This window comes from Watersipora subatra, chromosome 2 (genome assembly GCF_963576615.1).
Source record: "Watersipora subatra chromosome 2, tzWatSuba1.1, whole genome shotgun sequence".
Lineage (NCBI taxonomy): Eukaryota > Metazoa > Bryozoa > Gymnolaemata > Cheilostomatida > Watersiporidae > Watersipora > Watersipora subatra.
In genome coordinates, this window is record NC_088709.1 from 44,213,163 (window position 1) to 44,233,852 (window position 20,690).

The following is a 20,690-nucleotide window of genomic DNA, read 5'->3' on the forward strand; positions in this document are numbered from 1 at the left end:
ACATGTATATTGCTTCGTTCGCTATTATAATATATCAAAACCTTAAATGAAATGTTAAATAAAACTCTGTAACGAACGGCATAATGAAATCGTGTATATACTTTAAAACTCGCGTTCATACTAATTAGTTACTTGACTTGATGCTGGACTGTACTCAACAGATATCTTGGTTTAATCTACGTTATCGGCATGTTGTTTTGAGGTGTAAATCTTACTTGGTTGAGCAATAATAATTTATTATAGTTGGCTGGCTTGTTGGTAGAATTTATGGTGGCCTGTCTCATTAATTGTATTTAGCTCTCTCTTGTGAGAGAACTTTAGCTTATTTACATAACCCTTTGACTCTCAGGTCTGTAGACATCCAAGTTTTTACATTTTTTGAGTTTAACTGTCAAGCCTTTGTGGATCTATGATCATGGTCGCCATTATGGGTATCTCGAATATGCCTGTCAGGTATGGTCACCGCACGCAAAAGGCTTAACTGACAAATTAGAAACAATTCAAAGACGGGGGGTTCGATGGATTTTCAGACTCGGGCCTATGGATAGTGTCACAGAGTGCATGCGTGTAAATAACATCCAAGAACTAAAAGATAGAAGAGAAGATTTGGATTTGAAATTTTTAAAAAGAATTGAGTTTGGTCTATATGAACTAGACCTCAATAACTATATCTCTTTTAACCCATCCCACCAAACCCGTCATGGAGTAGTCCACCCACATTTTAGGATAGACCAATATAAGCACTCCTTTTATAATAGAATGGCACCGAATGTTGTGGGTCAGGGCGTTGATGACTCCCTCAGTTTTTAATACGATCTTAGTGTTGCAACAAATTAGGTTTTAGCGTTCTTATCAATCATTTTATCTCAAATTTTATGTTCATATAATGCCCTCGGGCGTATTGGACAGATTCGAATATATATATATATCTCTTTGGTTATTATTAGAATACTATCAACTTGTTGTCAATTTTATGTTGACAAGTGTCTATCAACTCTATTGTCAGGGTACGGTTTGGCATAACTTTCACTGTTATGCTGTTTGTATAAGTGTTTATAAAACCTTGAGCAGTTATAAGCGAGTAACTTACTTGTTTTATCACTAAAACCAAATTATATTCCATAAGCTCAGGCTATAAGCTCTGAAATTGCCTCGCTCTATTTTTAACAGGACTTTGTCTCTAGCAGCAAGAGGGTAAAATCAGTCATTTGTTTTTTCTTTTTTGTCTTTCGATGTTGTCTCACCATGATTATTAAGTAATTCTCTTTAAATGCTTATTAGCACCACTAAAATGATCAGCTACCCAATTTTCTTTATCTAGGGATTGATATACGTACGACTACAAATAGGTAAAACTGTTCTGAACACTTATTTCCTTACTATTTGTGACCTTTGATTGGTCGATTTTAGTTTAGTGGCAAAAATAAATAGCTATAAGCAACAAACATCCACAAACTAAAAGTAGTTCTGATATATTATCAGTTAAAATGTAAATCAGTGTCATGATCAATAGTCATGTCATATTTTATCTCAATTATATAAATAAACACTAAATCTTTTTGAGTGTTCCCTTATGTATTAATATACTTGCGCATGCGCATATTTTCCTACCATGTTGGGATTGTATGTTTCTCGTTTCTGAACTCGACTTGACTAATTATTGGCATTTGATGAAAAGCAGACCAAGATTCAACAAATGATAAAAAAATTATGTGGGCGCTGGTTCAAACGAAGTTACGAGACATTTATTTTTGTTGGCCTTTGTGTGGTTTTAACTGTTAAGAAATTCACAGTTTAGGAAGTCCGCAATTTAAAAAATCAGCAGTTTAGGAAGTCTACAATTTAGGAAGTCTATAGTTTAGGAAGTCTACAGTTTAGGAAGTCTATAGGTTAGGAAGTCTTTAGTTTAGGAAGTCTATAGTTTAAAAAATCTATAGTTTAGGAAGTCTATAGTTTATAAAATCTATAGTTTAGGAAGTCTATAGTTTATAAAATCTATAGTTTAGGAAGTCTATAGTTTATAAAATCTATAGTTTAGGAAGTCTATAGTTTATAAAATCTATAGTTTAGGAAGTCTACAGTTTATGAAGTCTATAGTTTAGGAAGTCTATAGTTTATGAAATCCACAGTTTATGAAGTCTGTAGTTTAGGAAGTCTACAGTTTATGAAGTCTACAGTTTATTAAATCTATAGTTTATGAAGTCTATAGTTTATGAAATCCACAGTTTAGGAAGTCCATAGTTTAGGAAGTCTATAGTTTAGGAAGTCTACAGTTTATGAAGTCTACAGTTTATGAAGTCTGTAGTTTAGGAAGTCTACAGTTTATGAAGTCTACAGTTTAGGAAGTAGGCAGTTTAGGAAGTAGGCAGTTTAGTAAGTTCCCAGTTTAAGAAGTCTGGAATTTCAGAACTTTTTATTTTAAAACATTGAGATTATGATATAACAATATCACTAGCTTTATAAGGTTGTTCACACAAACATGGCTCATGAGGCTCAATATGCTTCTAATTTGAAACATTTGGCCATGTTTATAAGCATTTGAGCCATGTTCATCGAGCAATCAAGTATAAATAGTAAAGCTTAACTGTTAAGCTGAAGAGCAATGTTAGGTATTTTCTAGTACTGCTACTGACTACAAGCAAGTATGAAAATGTTAGTTTGTACACACTTCTTTTAACTGGCCAAACATGGTAATATTTTAGTGATTTTCTTGCGCTTGCTAATGTCACTGTATAGCCAGAAGGGAATACTTGTGATCTAGTAATTTCTGTAGCAACAGTAAGATGTAATGAAATAGTAAAGAAAAATGTAGAAACTGGTATGACTGGTACAGTCTGTCTATTCCTAGATTCTATTATATCCTAGGGTCTTTCTATTATACTTTAGGGTCTATCTATTATATCCTAGATTCTGTCTATTATATCCTAGGGTCTGTCTATTATATCCTAGGGTCTGTATATTATATTCTAGGGTCTTTCTATTATATCCTAGGGTCTTTCTATTATACCTTAGGGTCTGTCTATTATATCCTAGATTCTGTCTATTATATCCTAGGGTCTGTCTATTATATCCTAGGGTCTGTCTATTATATCCTAGGGTCTGTCTATTATATCCTAGGGTCTGTCTATTATATCCTAGTGTCTGTCTATTATATCCTAGCATCTGTCTATTATATTCTAGGGTCTGTCTATTATATCCTAGGGTCTGTCTATTATATCCTAGGGTCTGTCTATTATATCTTAGCATCTGTCTATTATATCTTAGCGTCTGTCTATTATATCCTAGGGTCTGTCTATTATATTCTAACGTACCATGAGAGATAGTCATATGTGCCTATAAAGCACAGAGAATTACTAGCTGCACAATTATTCAGAAGTACTAGAAAGTGGTTGGTTGGTGCAGGTGCTAGAGTGTCGGCCTGCCAGGCTGAATGACTGGTTGGTGCAGGTGCTTGAGTGTCGGCCTGCCAGGCTGAATGACACTAGTTGAAGTCTGGTTGAAAATGCTTTTTTACCCATGAATTACTCATAATTGTACATCTTGGTAAAATGAACAAGGTTTATGTGCATCAGGAGCTACAGCTTGATTTTCGGAACTCAATGGGAGAAATTTGATTCACTGTCACCAGCTTTTTTTTCAGCATAGTTTATCATATTTTGATAGTTTTTATTAGAGTGGATGTATAAGCAAAAATTCATGTAGATTTTTTTCCATTTTTTATGAACATCTGTTATTCTCGAATAGTAACTGCACTGAAAACACATCCATTGAAGTGTTTTTCAAGGGCCCTCGTTATTATATTAGTTATGACAAAGATTCAGTGTAATGGCAAGCTTATTATTTTTACTAACTTAAAAAAGTGACAAAGTGTGCTCAGTGATAATAGAATTAGCCAATGAGACTCATGTTGAAATATCCCCATTAGTGCCGAGCAGGGCATTTACTAACTTTATATACTTTAGCAGTGCTGATTATATGGGCATATAATTTTATGATAGGCTATCGAATATCAATAATTATACAAATATTAGGCTATCTTAACCAAAGTTCTTCCAAATCTTCAAGCACATAAAAACAACACGTATCATTGTTCTTTTAGTACAATACATGCTCCTATAACGTAAACCTCTTATAGCGTAAACCTCTTATAACGTAAACTTCTTACAACTTGAACTTCCTATAACGTAAATCTCCTATGTAAATGCAACTTAATTGAAATAATTTGTTTAGTTTTTGCTTTGTATATTATAAGAACTTACTTAATGTCAAGTCAGTTCAAGTTCTCAAACTCGAGTTGAATAACTAGAGTCCCATAGTTTGCCTTAAAATGGGGGTTTTTCTTTTGCTACACTTGGGAGAGAAAATGATGTATAGGGTCTGTCTATTATATCCTAGGGTCTGTCTATTATATCCTAGGGTCTGTCTATTATATTCTAGGGTCTTTCTATTATATCCTAGGGTCTTTCTATTATACTTTAGGGTCTATCTATTATATCCTAGATTCTGTCTATTATATCCTAGGGTCTGTCTATTATATCCTAGGGTCTGTATATTATATTCTAGGGTCTTTCTATTATATCCTAGGGTCTTTCTATTATACCTTAGGGTCTGTCTATTATATCCTAGATTCTGTCTATTATATCCTAGGGTCTGTCTATTATATCCTAGGGTCTGTCTATTATATCCTAGGGTCTGTCTATTATATCCTAGGGTCTGTCTATTATATCCTAGTGTCTGTCTATTATATCCTAGCATCTGTCTATTATATTCTAGGGTCTGTCTATTATATCCTAGGGTCTGTCTATTATATCCTAGGGTCTGTCTATTATATCTTAGCATCTGTCTATTATATCTTAGCGTCTGTCTATTATATCCTAGGGTCTGTCTATTATATTCTAACGTACCATGAGAGATAGTCATATGTGCCTATAAAGCACAGAGAATTACTAGCTGCACAATTATTCAGAAGTACTAGAAAGTGGTTGGTTGGTGCAGGTGCTAGAGTGTCGGCCTGCCAGGCTGAATGACACTAGTTGAAGTCTGGTTGAAAATGCTTTTTTATCTTAACAGCTAACCCTGACTCCAGAAAAGACAGACAGACACCGCTTTTACAATAGTACATAAAGTATATATTTTTGTTTTACTTTAATTTAGACATGCAATTTTTTTGCCACCATAAAAATTGCTGCCCAGAAAAAAGTGAGAAAATCGATTTAAATTGACATTGAAGGCGTGCGCTCCCTTTACCGTAAAAGTACCGTAATCATGGACTCGAAACCAAGTAAAAGTGATAAGAACAAAGGGAAAAGTGGTCTATACAGACCAATCAATATCTTATTGCAGTTATTGTGCAATCATTAAATTAAAGAGTTATGTTTCATTTTTTCTCTGTGAAGGGTCAAAGGGGTGAGTTTAGGAAGGTGGAATAGATTAGATAATTTACATGCATTTTACGGTTCATGTAACGTAAAATACATATAACGCAAACATTCTCAGAATTAATTATTTACGTTGTAGAGGGGTCTACAACGTAAATAATTAATTAATATCACTATTAATTATAATCTTATTGACGAATGCCATTGCTTGTTCTCCGAATTATAACTGTTCCACGAGTTAATTACTCCTGATTAAAATAAATCTGTCTTTATTGAGTTACACTAAATGCATAGAATTTATGACTGTCACCCTTTTCGGTTTGCTTCCTCCCAAAGAGAAAAAATTGTGATACAATCAGTTCAACGATCTTAGTAGTAAGTTAAGGGTTATTGAAAAGTTGTATTCATTTTTTGTTTCTTCTCTAGCTAGTACACGTTCTTAATTTACCCTTGAAAATGCCAATAAAATAGACCTAGAATACCCTAGAATATGCCAAAACAAACCAGCTGTCTTACTAACTGGTATTGGGTATGCCTCACTCTTCTAGCCACTTGCTGGTGCAGCCTCATCGAGCAACCACCAGCAATTTTAATACTGCAGTTTTATAACAGTAACTCACATCACATATAGGATTGTTATACCATCTGTATTCTGACAGCGATGAAAATTGACTAGTAAGGCTGTCAAGGACTGACTCCTTATCAGGATTGGGTATGCAGCTCTCCTTTGACAGCAATGATTCTGAGAGCCAATGTTTCAATTAAATGTTATTTAGGTATAGAGAGTTTGTAGTACTCTATATAAGCACTCGCTAGATAGCTTTTGCTTTTTTTGTATTCTTTGCCGTCATCTGGACTTTCCGATTAAAGCTATAAATTACAACTCTAACTTGCCTAAATACTGAATGTATGACCTTCAGTTATTCTGTAAGGGTCATAGATATCATCATGTGTCTGCTCAGAACAGTTTTCGTAAACCTTTCTGATATTGAGCCAGGGCATTTTAAATGTTCACTAGGTTTTTGGCCGCTCGTAATGACTGTATTGTAACTGTGAGAAAGTTTCACGAAATGCAATGTCGGATTTATGCGTTTTAATGCGCCATTTTAGTCACCGTTACTCAGGCTCCTGAGTTACATCGACGTTTCTTGCAAAACTTCTAGTATTCAAATTACTAACTTGTTCATGGTATATAATGCCTTACGAGCAGTGTGTCAGAAGATGGCCTTAAAGCCTTTGGCTCCAGACTATAAGATGGATTTTCAGAAATAACTTTTTTTCCTGTTTGCTTCCAAGCTAGTTGGATTCATGCTTTACTCACTTGCTGCCTGAAAACGCTGGTAGTAATTTAGAATATGAATTTGGAAACTTGCTGTCTCAGCAGATGTTACCTCTGATTACGTTATGTTGTAAATAGGAAATTATTATTAAAAAGTTTAATATTTGTCATAAATTTGGTCTTCTTAAAATGTACTCGAGAATAAATTAAAAAAGTGCCTTGGCCAATTCTGCAATGTCAGGTGTTTTTGATTATCTCCATATTTCTGTTCCCCTAGAAAAAAGGTTTAAAGTGGTGTAGCCAGTAGCCAAAAAATTAACCAATCAGCTTATCATATTTCAATACTGTTAAATTATGTTTATCACTGATATTTTCGTTCATTCATTGTCGGTTCTACTGTGACAGGCTCCGGCATGGGCGCACATAGCAGCCGCCCTTGGTATATTCATATATCAAACTATGGACAGTATTGATGGAAAACAAGCTAGGAGGACTAACAGCTCATCACCACTCGGAGAGTTGTTTGACCATGGCTGTGACGCTGTGTCTACAGGTGAGCACTTTTTACCACCGACATTGTCATTCATTACTTGGTAGTTCACGCTATGATCTCGTTGGCAGTAGGCCTATAGTTAGAACAAAGAATAGTAATAAGAATAGTAATATTAGGTAATTAATAATAATTTTGGATGATAATAAAACTGGGTAATAATAATAGTGATACAATTTTATATATTTAGTAATATTGAGTAAATTCCCAAATTATTCATTAAAGAATAGAGAACGCATAATATTATTATGCTTTATTAGTTATCTTGAGGTGTTGACTAATGTTCTAAAACAAGAATCAAGGAGATTGACCAACTAGAAGCTGAGATATAGCCAGCCAAACACAGGTCTACCTAATAAAGAGTCAGAGGAAAACCCTTCGAAAATCCCGAAAACTGTGACGTATGAAATCGACTTAATGTTCATGTGCCAGAGTTGCGCACCCTTACCGCCGTTACGTCTAATGATTGTTTTGGCTACGATATGTGAAACGCTTCTCGCGATAGTAAATAATTTACAGACTAGCTCTGGTTTCTCAGGAAAATCAAGCAAACATTGTGTGGTAAAGGCATTTGCCCACAACCCCTTGCCGTGATTTTTCAAAACAGAAGAGCAGATTTTGACTATTGTGCTTCAAATTTTAACTCGATATCCACGGATATGCTCCGAAGATCCTCTGTTCAACGGACGGCGCGTGTATAGTCTATATGCGACATCCGCGATTGCAGTTCGTTTAGAATAAGAAATGAGAGTGTGAATTTTTGTTCATTCATCATTTTTCTACTGTGTATCTACTGCAGCATTCAGTTGATTTTCATGAATATCGTCACTATTAACAGACTATAAGTTCACTACAGCCATAATCTTAAAAAAAATAACTTGACCGTGCTGCTCTTGCTATAAGAAACGAAAACGATAACTTTTGATTTGATTTTTTTATTGATCTATTATTTTTTATGATTAATATAATAATCATAATGCATATTATACAAAATAATAATATAACTGCGTATAGAATAAATGATGTAACTAATATAATTTGTAGAAAGTGATAGCAGAATGTTGCAAAATAATAGTCTAATTAATGTCTAAAACTAATCTACACGTCAGAGGGACTGGTTCGGAATTCTCAGAGCAATGATTGTTAGGCCCAATTTGATTGTTCTATACTTCCAGGGATTAAACCAATTAAAACGCCGTGATTGTTATAGGAGAGCGCATTAGTTGGCTTAATTGACCAATGGCACACAAGTCGATTTCATACGTCATATATTGATGATTACCAAGACACTTATGTTTTTTGGTAGACCTGTGTTTGGCTGGCTATATCTCAGCTTCTGGTTGGTCATCTCCTTGATTCTTTTTTTAGAACATCAGTCAACACCTCAAGATGAATAATAAAGCATAATAATATTATGCTTTCTCTATTCTTTAAATGATTTCTAAAAATATACATTCAGGCAAGTGATCTGTTAAGTTTAGTCATTATAAAGTAAGATTTGGAGAGACAAACGGTAGTCTAGTATCTCTCTAATATTTCTATGATAACAAAAAAAGATTCTGGAATTCGTATTTACTAGATGTTAATATCGATTACCAGTTGTGACTAGCAGAATTCCAATCTACGGCAATTTTTTTGATGGCTGTGATGAACTGTTCGCTTTCGAGCTTATTAGAGCTTGTAATAACATTCCCACATATTTTGCACCTACAACACAACAGAGTAAGACGTGGTGAATCTTTTGATATCTTTTTATCAAATAACTGTAATGTGAATTTTATTGCAAGTCAACCTTTAAGATGACTGCTCCACAGTACAAACTGTGTCACCGCATTGTATTTCCTGGTTATTCTCTTGTAGTTGTGCTGGTGACCTCTGGTCTCATCCACACTCATCTTGAGCTTGATCTGCTGCTCTTTCTCGTCTGCGGGTCGTACTTCGCCTTCTACCTCGCCCACTGGGTCACTTATTGCACTGGCTCACTCTCCTTTGGCAAGTTAGTAGCAGCTGCGCTGTCTCCATTGTCCTTTTAACCATTTTTGTAGCTCGCTGTGGTACACAACTCAAATTCTCTCATGAATTATTGTCAATTGTTGTGTTTTGCTATTCACTCTGGCATATATATGAATTTTAAAAATTTCTTTCAAAAACTGCTAAGATCTCGGTAATCTAAATTTCAATTCAAAATTCAACTGAAGTGTGACAAGGAATTTTTATAAGCTACGATGATATCTTTTTCATATTTTGATTTACCAAAATCAATTTTAGATTTCCATCTTTTGGTCTGCCTTTTAAGCAACTGTTAGATTCAAACGCTAGGGACTGCATATTTACTTCTGCCTACGTAATATTTCATATCAATTATCTAGCTATAAATTTAAAAGATTGATAGTTTTCATGTTTCTAATACGGCTAAAATTGGAAAGTTGCTGTGAGACTCTTGGTAAGATTGAAACCAGTTTAACAAAAACAAAATAAGAACTTCAAGCGATAATTAAACCTTGCTGAGTTTCAAACTGTTGGAATACAATATCTGTGTCATATTGATTGGTAGTGGCACACAAGAGACTCAAATTCCTTTTCACTTTGATGTTAGAATTTCACCCAATAGTCGCCAAATATTTGTTGTAAGATATATACTATAAAATATTGGAATGTTACAATTCAACCAATATTTGTTGTAAGATATATACTATAAAATACTGGAATGTTACAATTCACTCAATATTTGTTGTAAGATATATACTATAAAATACTGGAATGTTACAATTCAACCAATATTTGTTGTAAGATATATACTATAAAATACTGGAATGTTACAATTCACTCAATATTTGTTGTAAGATATATACTATAAAATACTGGAATGTTACAATTCACTCAATATTTGTTGTAAGATATATACTATAAAATACTGGAATGTTACAATTCACTCAATATTTGTTTTAAGATATATACTATAAAATATTGGAATGTTACAATTCAACCAATATTTGTTGTAAGATATATACTATAAAATACTGGAATGTTACAATTCACTCAATATTTGTTTTAAGATATATACTATAAAATACTGGAATGTTACAATTCAACCAATATTTGTTGTAAGATATATACTATAAAATACTGGAATGTTACAATTCACTCAATATTTGTTGTAAGATATATACTATAAAATACTGGAATGTTACAATTCAACCAATATTTGTTGTAAGATATATACTATAAAATACTGGAATGTTACAATTCACTCAATATTTGTTGTAAGATATATACTATAAAATACTGGAATGTTACAATTCACTCAATATTTGTTGTAAGATATATACTATAAAATACTGGAATGTTACAATTCACTCAATATTTGTTGTAAGATATATACTATAAAATACTGGAATGTTACAATTCACTCAATATTTGTTTTAAGATATATACTATAAAATACTGGAATGTTACAATTCAACCAATATTTGTTGTAAGATATATACTATAAAATATTGGAATGTTACAATTCACCCAATATTTGTTGTAAGATATACTATAAAATATTGGAATGTTACAATTCATCCAATATTTGTTTAAGATATATACTATAAAATATTGGAATGTTACAATTCATCCAATATTTGTTTTAAGGTAGTTTTTGTAATGAATACTCGGCTACATTGAACAAAGCTCTGTAGAATATTCACATGAAAGCAAATTACTCAGCAATGAAGCATTCAGATGTTTTTAGTTAGTTAGATAGATAGTCAACTGCGTGAATATAATCTTTACTATAATAAGACCCGTGTCTGTTCGTCTGTCTGTCCGAAGAGCGTTAGGAAAAACGATAACACCACATGGGAATCGAACCATGATGTTCACATTCCCAGCCAATTGTGCTGGCATCTATGCCACTCGACCACCTTTCAACTGAGAATAATTGTGCACACAGGTATTACACTTAGCAATCTCTCACGGTGCACGAGACTACCAGTGTACTAGTGACCTTAATTCAAAATTGTCATCAGCGTAAATGATTATAAACAGGACCTCGAGGAAATTACTACAAATTAAGTTGTTCGCTTAATACTTGTTTTCCAAAATGTGTCGTCGTTTTCACTGTCAAACCTCCTTTAATAAGATTCGCTAGTTTTTCATGATGTTGTTAGTTGAACTAACAGCCTGCCTTGGAACATTGGGTCACTTTCAATACATTCATTTAAAATTCTGCTGATAAAGCAGCTGCGCTGTGATTATCCATCTTACAAGTAGTATACAATCTATTACTCATTTCCTGTATCGTAGGGCTCTGTAGGGTATGCCCATGAGAACTTGTACTATTGACCTTTGACCTTTATCTCATGACTATAATTGGATTAAAAACTTTGCCCCTCACAGAAGAGCTAATACATCATAATAAATTACTGATATGAATGCTTGTCTTGATGTTGCTAGTTGTGAGACGCTTACGGAAATAATGAATTACATAATCTAGTAGAGTGGAGGTTAGGAAAGAAGATTGTATCATACGGATTTGAACTCACAGACTAGCAGCGCTCTAACAACTGCACTGATTGACTGCCTTCCAGAATTTCAAAATACAGTAAATCGTCGACTTATGACCTATGCGACATACGGCCACCTGACTTTACGACCACGTCCATAGGAAGGTCAGAAAGCTTAGTGCGAGGAGTAGCGTAAGCCGTTATTTTCGTTAAACTTTTTCGTTAGGTCGAATTTTTTCTGCCACACGATATGAACAATATTTTCTCTCAAAATTAAAAGTTGGCGTTTGTGCACTGATTATATACGTTAATAAGGGATATACGTTGCTTGCCATAGCGAGTTCAGCGTTATCCATTATGGTAAAAACGAATTTGCAACCAGATAAATGATAAAATTTTAGTTTAATTTTTGAAGTTTATTAAAAGACATACTAAAACTTTCAAGTATGTGTTTAGTAAATTAAATTCATTTAAGTTACATCAGAATCGACAGAATATACAGTATCGACTTACGTCCAAGTCGTCTTACGACCAGTTGGAACCAAACACAGTTGTAAGTCAACGATGACCTGTAATTGTACGTATTGTCACTACACCTGTCGATCACTCATGGCATACTGGACTACCAGGGTAATGGTATAGATAATGAACTAGAAATTCCACTGTCATACAGCCCACGACCAAAGTGATATTGGAAAAAAGAAAGGGTACTGATGGTTGAGAAATGCAATATTAGCAGTCAAATGGCACTGCAGTGCAATAGGATAACTGCAATGGTAGCTGTAATGTACTGGGTGTGGGTGTTATTATATACAACAAACAGCAATAATGAAAGGAAAAGATTATATGTTTATATCTCTCCTACTGCAATAGGAGAAATGCAATATTGGCCAATATTAGAAGTAGAATGCACTGATATTATTAGAATAACCAAGATTATTAATATAGTAATAATATAAAACCAATGCACAATTTTGTTTACATTTCAAAATGTCATAGCTAACAATATCAAAAAGTGATATTTATTATATAGATTTTTAGAAAATCTATTTAAAAAAGTGTTTGGTCATGACAAACAGCGATAATGAAAGGAAAAGATTATATGATTATATCTCTCCCCCTGCAATAGGAGAAATGCAATATTTGAAGTAAAATGCACTGATATTATTAGAATAACCAATATTATTAATATAGTAATACAGTAATAATACAAAACAAATGAACAATTTTGTTTACATTTAAAAACGTCATAGCTAACAATATCAAGAAGTATCAAAAAGAATATCCAAACTTAGTAATAGTAATACAGTAATAATAGAAAACCAATGCGCAATTTTGTTTACATTTCAAAACGTCATAGCTAACAATATCAAGAAGTATCAAGAAGAATATCCAAACTTATAATTAAATATCGTAATCTCATAAAAATCGTTAGAAAAAAATATCATCGTCATATCCTTTACTTACACTGCGTTGGACATCAGTTAGAATACCAAAGTACTTAAATGTGTCTGAAATGTCAGTTAATTTGAAATCGGCAAAAATGAAACGATTTCAGTACTCCTACGTTAATCACCGAAACCTTCGACAATGCTATAGACTGGTGAAAAGTGCACGTTATTTTTTCGTGAAATGCGCACGATTTAATCGTTCTATTCTTTGTCGCTCGGCGTTTCAATTTCCGGTCTTAACTTTTATAAAAGTGAGGCTTGACAAGTTTTAATAACGATTTTCGTCCAAATAAATCTGTCTATTTGTGTATAATCCGATCAGATGGGTAAGTTTTAAGATAATAACGACGGTTTACAAAGACTTGGTAACATATTTAAATAGATTTGTATGTGTTTTGTATTGTTATTATACTTTAATTACTCTACAAAACGATGGTTAAATTTGCTGATGAAATTTTGATTCAAGGGTTCGTCTCATTGTTGATGAATAGTTTTCGGGAGTTGTGTGCACATGTGCATTTATCATAAATCTCCCAACCAATCGCTTCGCTCTGTTTGGTCGTGGGAATATTTAGGATAATAACTTTATATAACCTGTGATTAGACAGAGTTAAGACTGACATTACCCAGATGAGGGCTTCACTAAAGGGAAATGAAATACAGGTTTAATCATCGTTTTGTCAAGACATCTTCCATTGAATAGACAGATTGAGATACTAAAAACATGAGTAAGCAATTCCTCCATGATTGAGTATATCGAGTGTCTACAAAGGTTGCAGAGGCTGGGGTTGGTTTAAAGAACCATGTCACACAAACAATAGCTCTATGATCTTGACTGAACATGACTGAGTCCAGCGGCTAAGGAGCTTCGACAACAGGAGATATGCCCAGTTGCAGAGAGCAATTTAAGATGGCATGTCATTCCGATCACCACCAGTGGTCGGCTTTAAGAATTGAACCCCAGCCTGTTGCTTGCAGACCACTAGGACCACAACTGCTTTATCTACATAAAACTTGACAAGAAATTGAGGGCTTTCTCACACACCCACCACTCTATTCCTTGTGTCAAAATGTATTTGGCATGCCAGTTACATGTATTTCTTTTAGGTTTGACGTTGTGGAACTGCAATATTGCCTAATGCTCAATTTCCTGTTGTCAGCGATCTTTGGTGAGGATGTCTGGCTAACAACGGTAAGATTTGATTTTTCAAGCGCAGTTGGTATATATGCAAGGTCTATCTGTGAAGGTGAAAACACTCTAGGCGATATTTAGAGCGATATCGCGCTGCGTGGCGCTAGAACTCGCTCAGCGTGCTCATGCAGAGTGATAACGCTAGACTCTCTCTACACAACTTTATCGCTAGCGAGATGCATTTCGATTGGTTGGTTTTTACCAGAATTCAGTTTTATAGCCGTTAATTATATAAAAAAACTACTACAAAATAAAATATATATAAAAATCGTAAAATACTACTGTTAAAAATACAATAATCGTTTTTCTTATGTCTTCTTGTAGTGTAGACAGTGTACAATCCGTGAAAGTGAGATAGGTTTAATAACAAATGCGTAAGTTGTTTACATTGTTGCCTAGACGGCGCCATATTGATTAACCTAAATTTATTAACAACTCCGAAGAAACTAATGATACAGAATTTTATTGGCAGTTTGTGAGCGTGCCCATTATATCGTTCGCTAGTGAATCGCTCAAGTGTTTTTATGCACACGCCAGCGATATCTCCGCCCTCCTCATGACGCTCGCGATAAAATCGCCTAGTGTGTTTGGATCTTTAAGTGTATCTACAGGCTACATCTGTATGATATCTCTGTAGAGTGTAGATCTAGGAGTATATCAAAGGTTTTAATCTGTATTGTTTGAAAGCTACCCCGTTTTATAGCAAAGCAAAGTATGTATTCGCCTTCCTTTACTCACTGTCAGCTCAAGTACCACTGCTGACTAGTGATACATTTGTTGTTGTCAAATTTATCGTTTTAATAAGCACATGCAGCGAGAACAGAGACTCAAATATTTCTAGACTAGAGGAATATTGTCTGTATATAAGATAAAAGCGCCTTTATTCTTAACCATGCATAAGCATTTACATATATACAGTGAAACATGGATAACTCGCCCTCGGATATAGCGAACACATGGTTAACTCGAATGGATTTGCTTGGTCTGTTCCCACGCAATAATAAATGGCTGTATATAACTCGAACTCAACACTGTTAATTCGAACTGTTTTTTGCCCAACGGCTACCGAAACGGTTGCAATCGCTTTAGAAAATCACTTTATTCCAAGCCATAGAGGTAAACCTCAACTTTTATTAATTCATAAGCGTCGTTATTACCACCATCGGCAAAATATTTTTGTCAACGACTTTTCTAAAGATTTGGTGAAATTTGATTTATACTGCTATACGATGAATAGCACGGGCTAGCCGGGTCACGCGCACAAGGATTTTCGCCACGCACATAACAAAAACAGCATGTCGTTTTTGTTTTGTATTTGCGTGGCGAAAATCATTCCGACGTTGATTCCGTGTTGAATCAACGTCGGAATGTTGAATGTTTAAAACGTCTTAAAAATTGTTGTAATTAAACGTATACGTTGTCTTAGCTAAAAGAAACTATTCATCGTTTGACCTAAACACAGAATACGTGTGTACATTCAATATGCGTGATATATACATTCAAATACATCAATATCCATTCAAAATGCGTGAGTGATATACAATGTACCGTAAAAACTCGTAAAACTTTTAATTGAACTGCCTCGGAGTGTTGCTCTTAACGAATCCCAGGTAAAGTAAGGTAATCTTTGCATAAACTTCAAGAAAAATCGGCCTAATTGATCGTGGGTAAAACGCTCAAAAGAAAAAGATGTCTTTTCTTTTGAGCATTTCAGCAACGATAAAGTTTTGCCAATGTCAATCTAAAAAATGTCCTGGCAATAACATTACCTCAAACAACAAACCAATCTCAAGTGATAGAAAAATCTCTATACTTTTCAGATGCCCGATTTTGTCCGGGAGTGAAATCACGGGTTGTGTTAACTTCTAAGTAATCATATTTAATTCTATTAATGTTATTAATGTTATAGATTCTGTCATTATGACAATTAAAGCGAACATGTAAAGAACAAATGGAAGTTTTTTATATTCAAAATCGAAGACGGAGGAAGATGTCTCCAAACTAATACACTAATTATGTTGCATCAACTTTACATAAGTAAAAAATTTTAACGGCAAAATATTAGTTTAGATTTTCCTTTTTGGAATCGTCAGCTCACCATTTCTCAGGATTAGATAAATCTAAAAAACTTTGTGGTAACCTGTGTTTTGGTTTTGCCATTTGGAGCCCATACATACAGATTGTTTAGATTCCACCTCTTGAACACCCAACATACAAACTAGCCATGAGCAAAACAGGATTCTGTAGACGCAATCCTGCTACAGATAGTTTGTTCTGATGTTGTTCTGATTGTTCATTGACAAAACTTAGTCGAACTGGAAAAGCAATCTTTTCACATATATTGTTGCTCCATAGTTTAGAAATGTAACATTCATTCTACTAGAAATTTCCCTGCCATGCAGCCCAAAACCGTGATATTGGTGAAAGGGTACTACTGGTTGAGAAATGCAATGTTAGCAGTCAAATGGCACTGCAGGACAATAGGATAACTGCAATGGTAGCTGTAATATACTGGGTGTTATTATGTACAGCAAACAACAATAATGAAAGGAAAAGATTATGTTTATATCTCTCCCCCTGCAATAGGAGAAATGCAATATTAGTAGCAAAATGGCAAGCTGCTGTGTAATATACACAGTTTGAAAGTTGGTTGTGTTGAATGCAGAATGGTTTTGACAGCGATCTGTAACCAATGTGAAGAAATGGGTCATGATCACAGAAACCATGGTTAAGTCGGCTGTGTGAGATTTAGAGTTATCTACACTAGCAGTATAATAAAAAAATTCTCAGTTATTTTGCAAAAAAATTTGATTCCAGCTTAATTACAGCAGATTTTATGGTCAATAAACTGAATGCATGTTTACTATTAGTGCGAAAATATAGTTTTGAGAAAACTGATGTTAAAGTTTGAGAAACAAAAACCAATGCACAATTTTGTTTACATTTCAAAACGTCATAGCAACCAATATCAAGAAGTTATGATTTTTATCTAGGTTTTTAGAAAATTTATTTAACAAAATTATTTAGATAAATTATAACAGTAACATATTGCCCAACATCGGTCACTATATACATTACTTCGATCTTATAAAATTGAATAATTATTCTTATAATTAGATATTGTGATAATCTTATGAGAATTGTTAGAAAAATACCATCGGCATTTCCTTTACTTTCACTGCTTTGGACATCAGTTGGAATACCAAAGTACTCATTTTAAGTTACTTTGGTGAGTAACTTAAAATGAGTACTCATCAAGGGTGAGTACTCATGGTGTACCTTAAAGTATTTTAAGCTACTCTTTCCCCACATTATACGATATTATATGTAAATTTGCAGCACCAAGTCCAAGATAGAATAATAGTCTCCATAAGGGACAAACAAACCAACATACAACCCATGAACTCTAGAAAAGAAAAGATACATGGGAACATTTATATATACATTTATATATACATTCACATACCTAAAGGGTTGGAATAGCTTAACTGTACATATCTTTTTCTAGCTCGATGTTTTTCTTTGAAGTTATCACTATAGGTCTGTTTTATGCACAAAACATATATATATATATATATATATATATATATATATATATATATATATATATACATTGTATGTGGTGTGTATATACAACGCAATAAACATGACTAATTTGTTAGAAAACTAAAATTCTCATTGACATCGTTATTTATTCAATAGTCATAAATTATATATTAAATTAATCCTTATTTTATTCTGATTTGAAATATGTAAACAAAACTGTTGGGAAACTGTTTTTTAAAGTTTATGCAGGCTAAATTTTATACGGTCCATTTTTTAAATGGTTGAAGATATCTGTACAAATATGAACTCACCACATATACAGTAGGTATATATAACTTTAAATGAGCAAATAAAAGAGGTATGTGGGGTGATTATTTCTGTACAAATTTTCATCTTTAAACATTTAAAAAATGAAATCTTCAGAATTTAGCCAACATAATCATTCACAAAAATAATTTTACGGATGTTTGGTTTACCTGATTAAAATCGAGACAAAATGGGGAGTAATTTAGTCTATAATTTATGGCTGTTGACTAAGTCTGCAATGAGTAACAATGTTGTATGTAATTATTTTATTCCCAACAAAAGGAATCCAGTTTATTTTACACACCCCTGTCTGTATATACACCACGAGAGACAGTAGTTAAATTCAAACAGTTCGTGTGTTTGATTCGCGAGTGTTTGTAAAGATTCATGCGACTCATGTGGTTCAATATTGATTTAAAAGAATCTTCAAATAACTTTGGCAAGCTTACATTTCTATAAAAATATCACTCTACAATATAAGAGAATTGTCAGCTCTTTTGTTGGTTAAGATAGAAGAGAAGACAAGTCTTAGTTGTTATTTTGATAGGATTGTTAATTTTAGTCATGGACTGAGCTGCTATCTAATTTGTTAGAAATGTTTTCAATGGAAGGTAAGGAATTTTCATGACTTGAATTACATGCTTGTTCAGTGCTATACAGGTATCTATTCCCTGTATACAGGTATCTATTTCCTGAATACAGGTATCTATCTCCTGTACACAGATATCTATTCCCTGTGTACAGATATCCATTTCCTGTGTATAGATATCTATTCTCTGTATACAGATATCTATTCCTTGTATACAAATATCTATCTCCTGTACATACGGTAGATATCCATTCCCTGTATACAGATATCTATTCCCTGTATACAGATATCTATTCCTTGTATACAGGTCTCTATTATTTGTATACAGGTATCTATTCCTTGTATACAGATACAATATATCTATTCTTGGTGTACAGATACAATATATCTATTCCCTGTATACAGATACAATATATTATTCCCTGTATACAGATACAATATATCTATTCCCTGTATACAGATACCGATGCTGGGGATACAACTGAACAAGATCGTACTAATCATAGCAGTTGGTGGCGGACTCATCCAGGCTGTCACATCTTTTCACACTATTTTCATCAAAGGTGGGGTCGGCAGGAATGGCTCCACTGTTGCGGTAAGTTCAACGCTATAGCTAAAGAAAGCTGCACTTTTATAGTGCACAATCCGCCTTTGCTGACATCAGAGATCAAATTGACATCTAGATACTTGTTTGCAGCAACTCTGCCTTGCCTATCGCATTGGCTATTTCTGTTACTGCTCACGCCTTTGGCGATCTTTTTAACGAAAAAGATTTATAATAATATAACATATAATTTATTGTATTTATTGTCGTTAAAAATAAACTTACACATAATTTTAGTAGATTTTATCAGAAAGTAGCGATTTTTTATTATTTGTTATTGTTGGCTTATGTGCAGGGATATACGGTACATCTCTCATATGGCTTATGTGCAGGGATATACGGTATATCTCTTAGCATCTGGCTTATGTGCAGGGATATACGGTATATCTCTTAGCATCTGGCTTATGTGCAGGGATATACGGTATATCTCTCAGCATCTGGCTTATGTGCAGGGATATACGGTATATCTCTCATTTGGCTTATGTGCAGGGATATACGGTATATCTCTCAGCATATGGCTTATGTGCAGGGATATACGGTATATCTCTCATTTGGCTTATGTGCAGGGATATACGGTATATCTCTCAGCATATGGCTTATGTGCAGGGATATACGGTACATCTCTCAGCATCTGGCTTATGTGCAGGGATATACGGTATATCTCTTAGCATCTGGCTTATGTGCAGGGATATACGGTATATCTCTCAGCATCTGGCTTATGTGCAGGGATATACGGTATATCTCTCATTTGGCTTATGTGCAGGGATATACGGTATATCTCTCAGCATATGGCTTATGTGCAGGGATATACGGTATATCTCTCATATGGCTTATGTGCAGGGATATACGGTATATCTCTCATTTGGCTTATGTGCAGGGATATACGGTATATCTCTCAGCATCTGGCTTATGTGCAGGGATATACGGTACATCTCTCAGCATCTGGCTTATGTGCAGGGATATACGGTATATCTCTCATTTGGCTTATGTGCAGGGATATACGGTATATCTCTCAGCATATGGCTTATGTGCAGGGATATACGGTATATCTCTCAGCATATGGCTTATGTGCAGGGATATACGGTATATCTCTCATATGGCTTATGTGCAGGGATATACGGTATATCTCTCATTTGGCTTATGTGCAGGGATATACGGTATATCTCTCAGCATATGGCTTATGTGCAGGGATATACGGTATATCTCTCAGCATATGGCTTATGTGCAGGGATATACGGTATATCTCTCATATGGCTTATGTGTAGGGATATACGGTATATCTCTTAGCATCTGGCTTATGTGCAG

At 34.1% G+C, this 20,690-nt stretch overlaps 1 protein-coding gene across 1 annotated transcript in view; it reads left to right on the forward strand.

The window, feature by feature from the left end:
* The window catches only part of LOC137387191 (cholinephosphotransferase 1-like), a 34,497-nt gene that overhangs the window by 574 nt on the left and 13,233 nt on the right, over positions 1-20,690 (forward strand). Inside the window, exons 2-5 of the mRNA XM_068073517.1 lie at positions 7,063-7,210; positions 9,068-9,203; positions 14,256-14,340; positions 19,242-19,376. Of these exons, the coding sequence (XP_067929618.1) occupies positions 7,063-7,210; positions 9,068-9,203; positions 14,256-14,340; positions 19,242-19,376 (504 nt within the window). The remainder of the gene's footprint in view (positions 1-7,062; positions 7,211-9,067; positions 9,204-14,255; positions 14,341-19,241; positions 19,377-20,690) is intronic.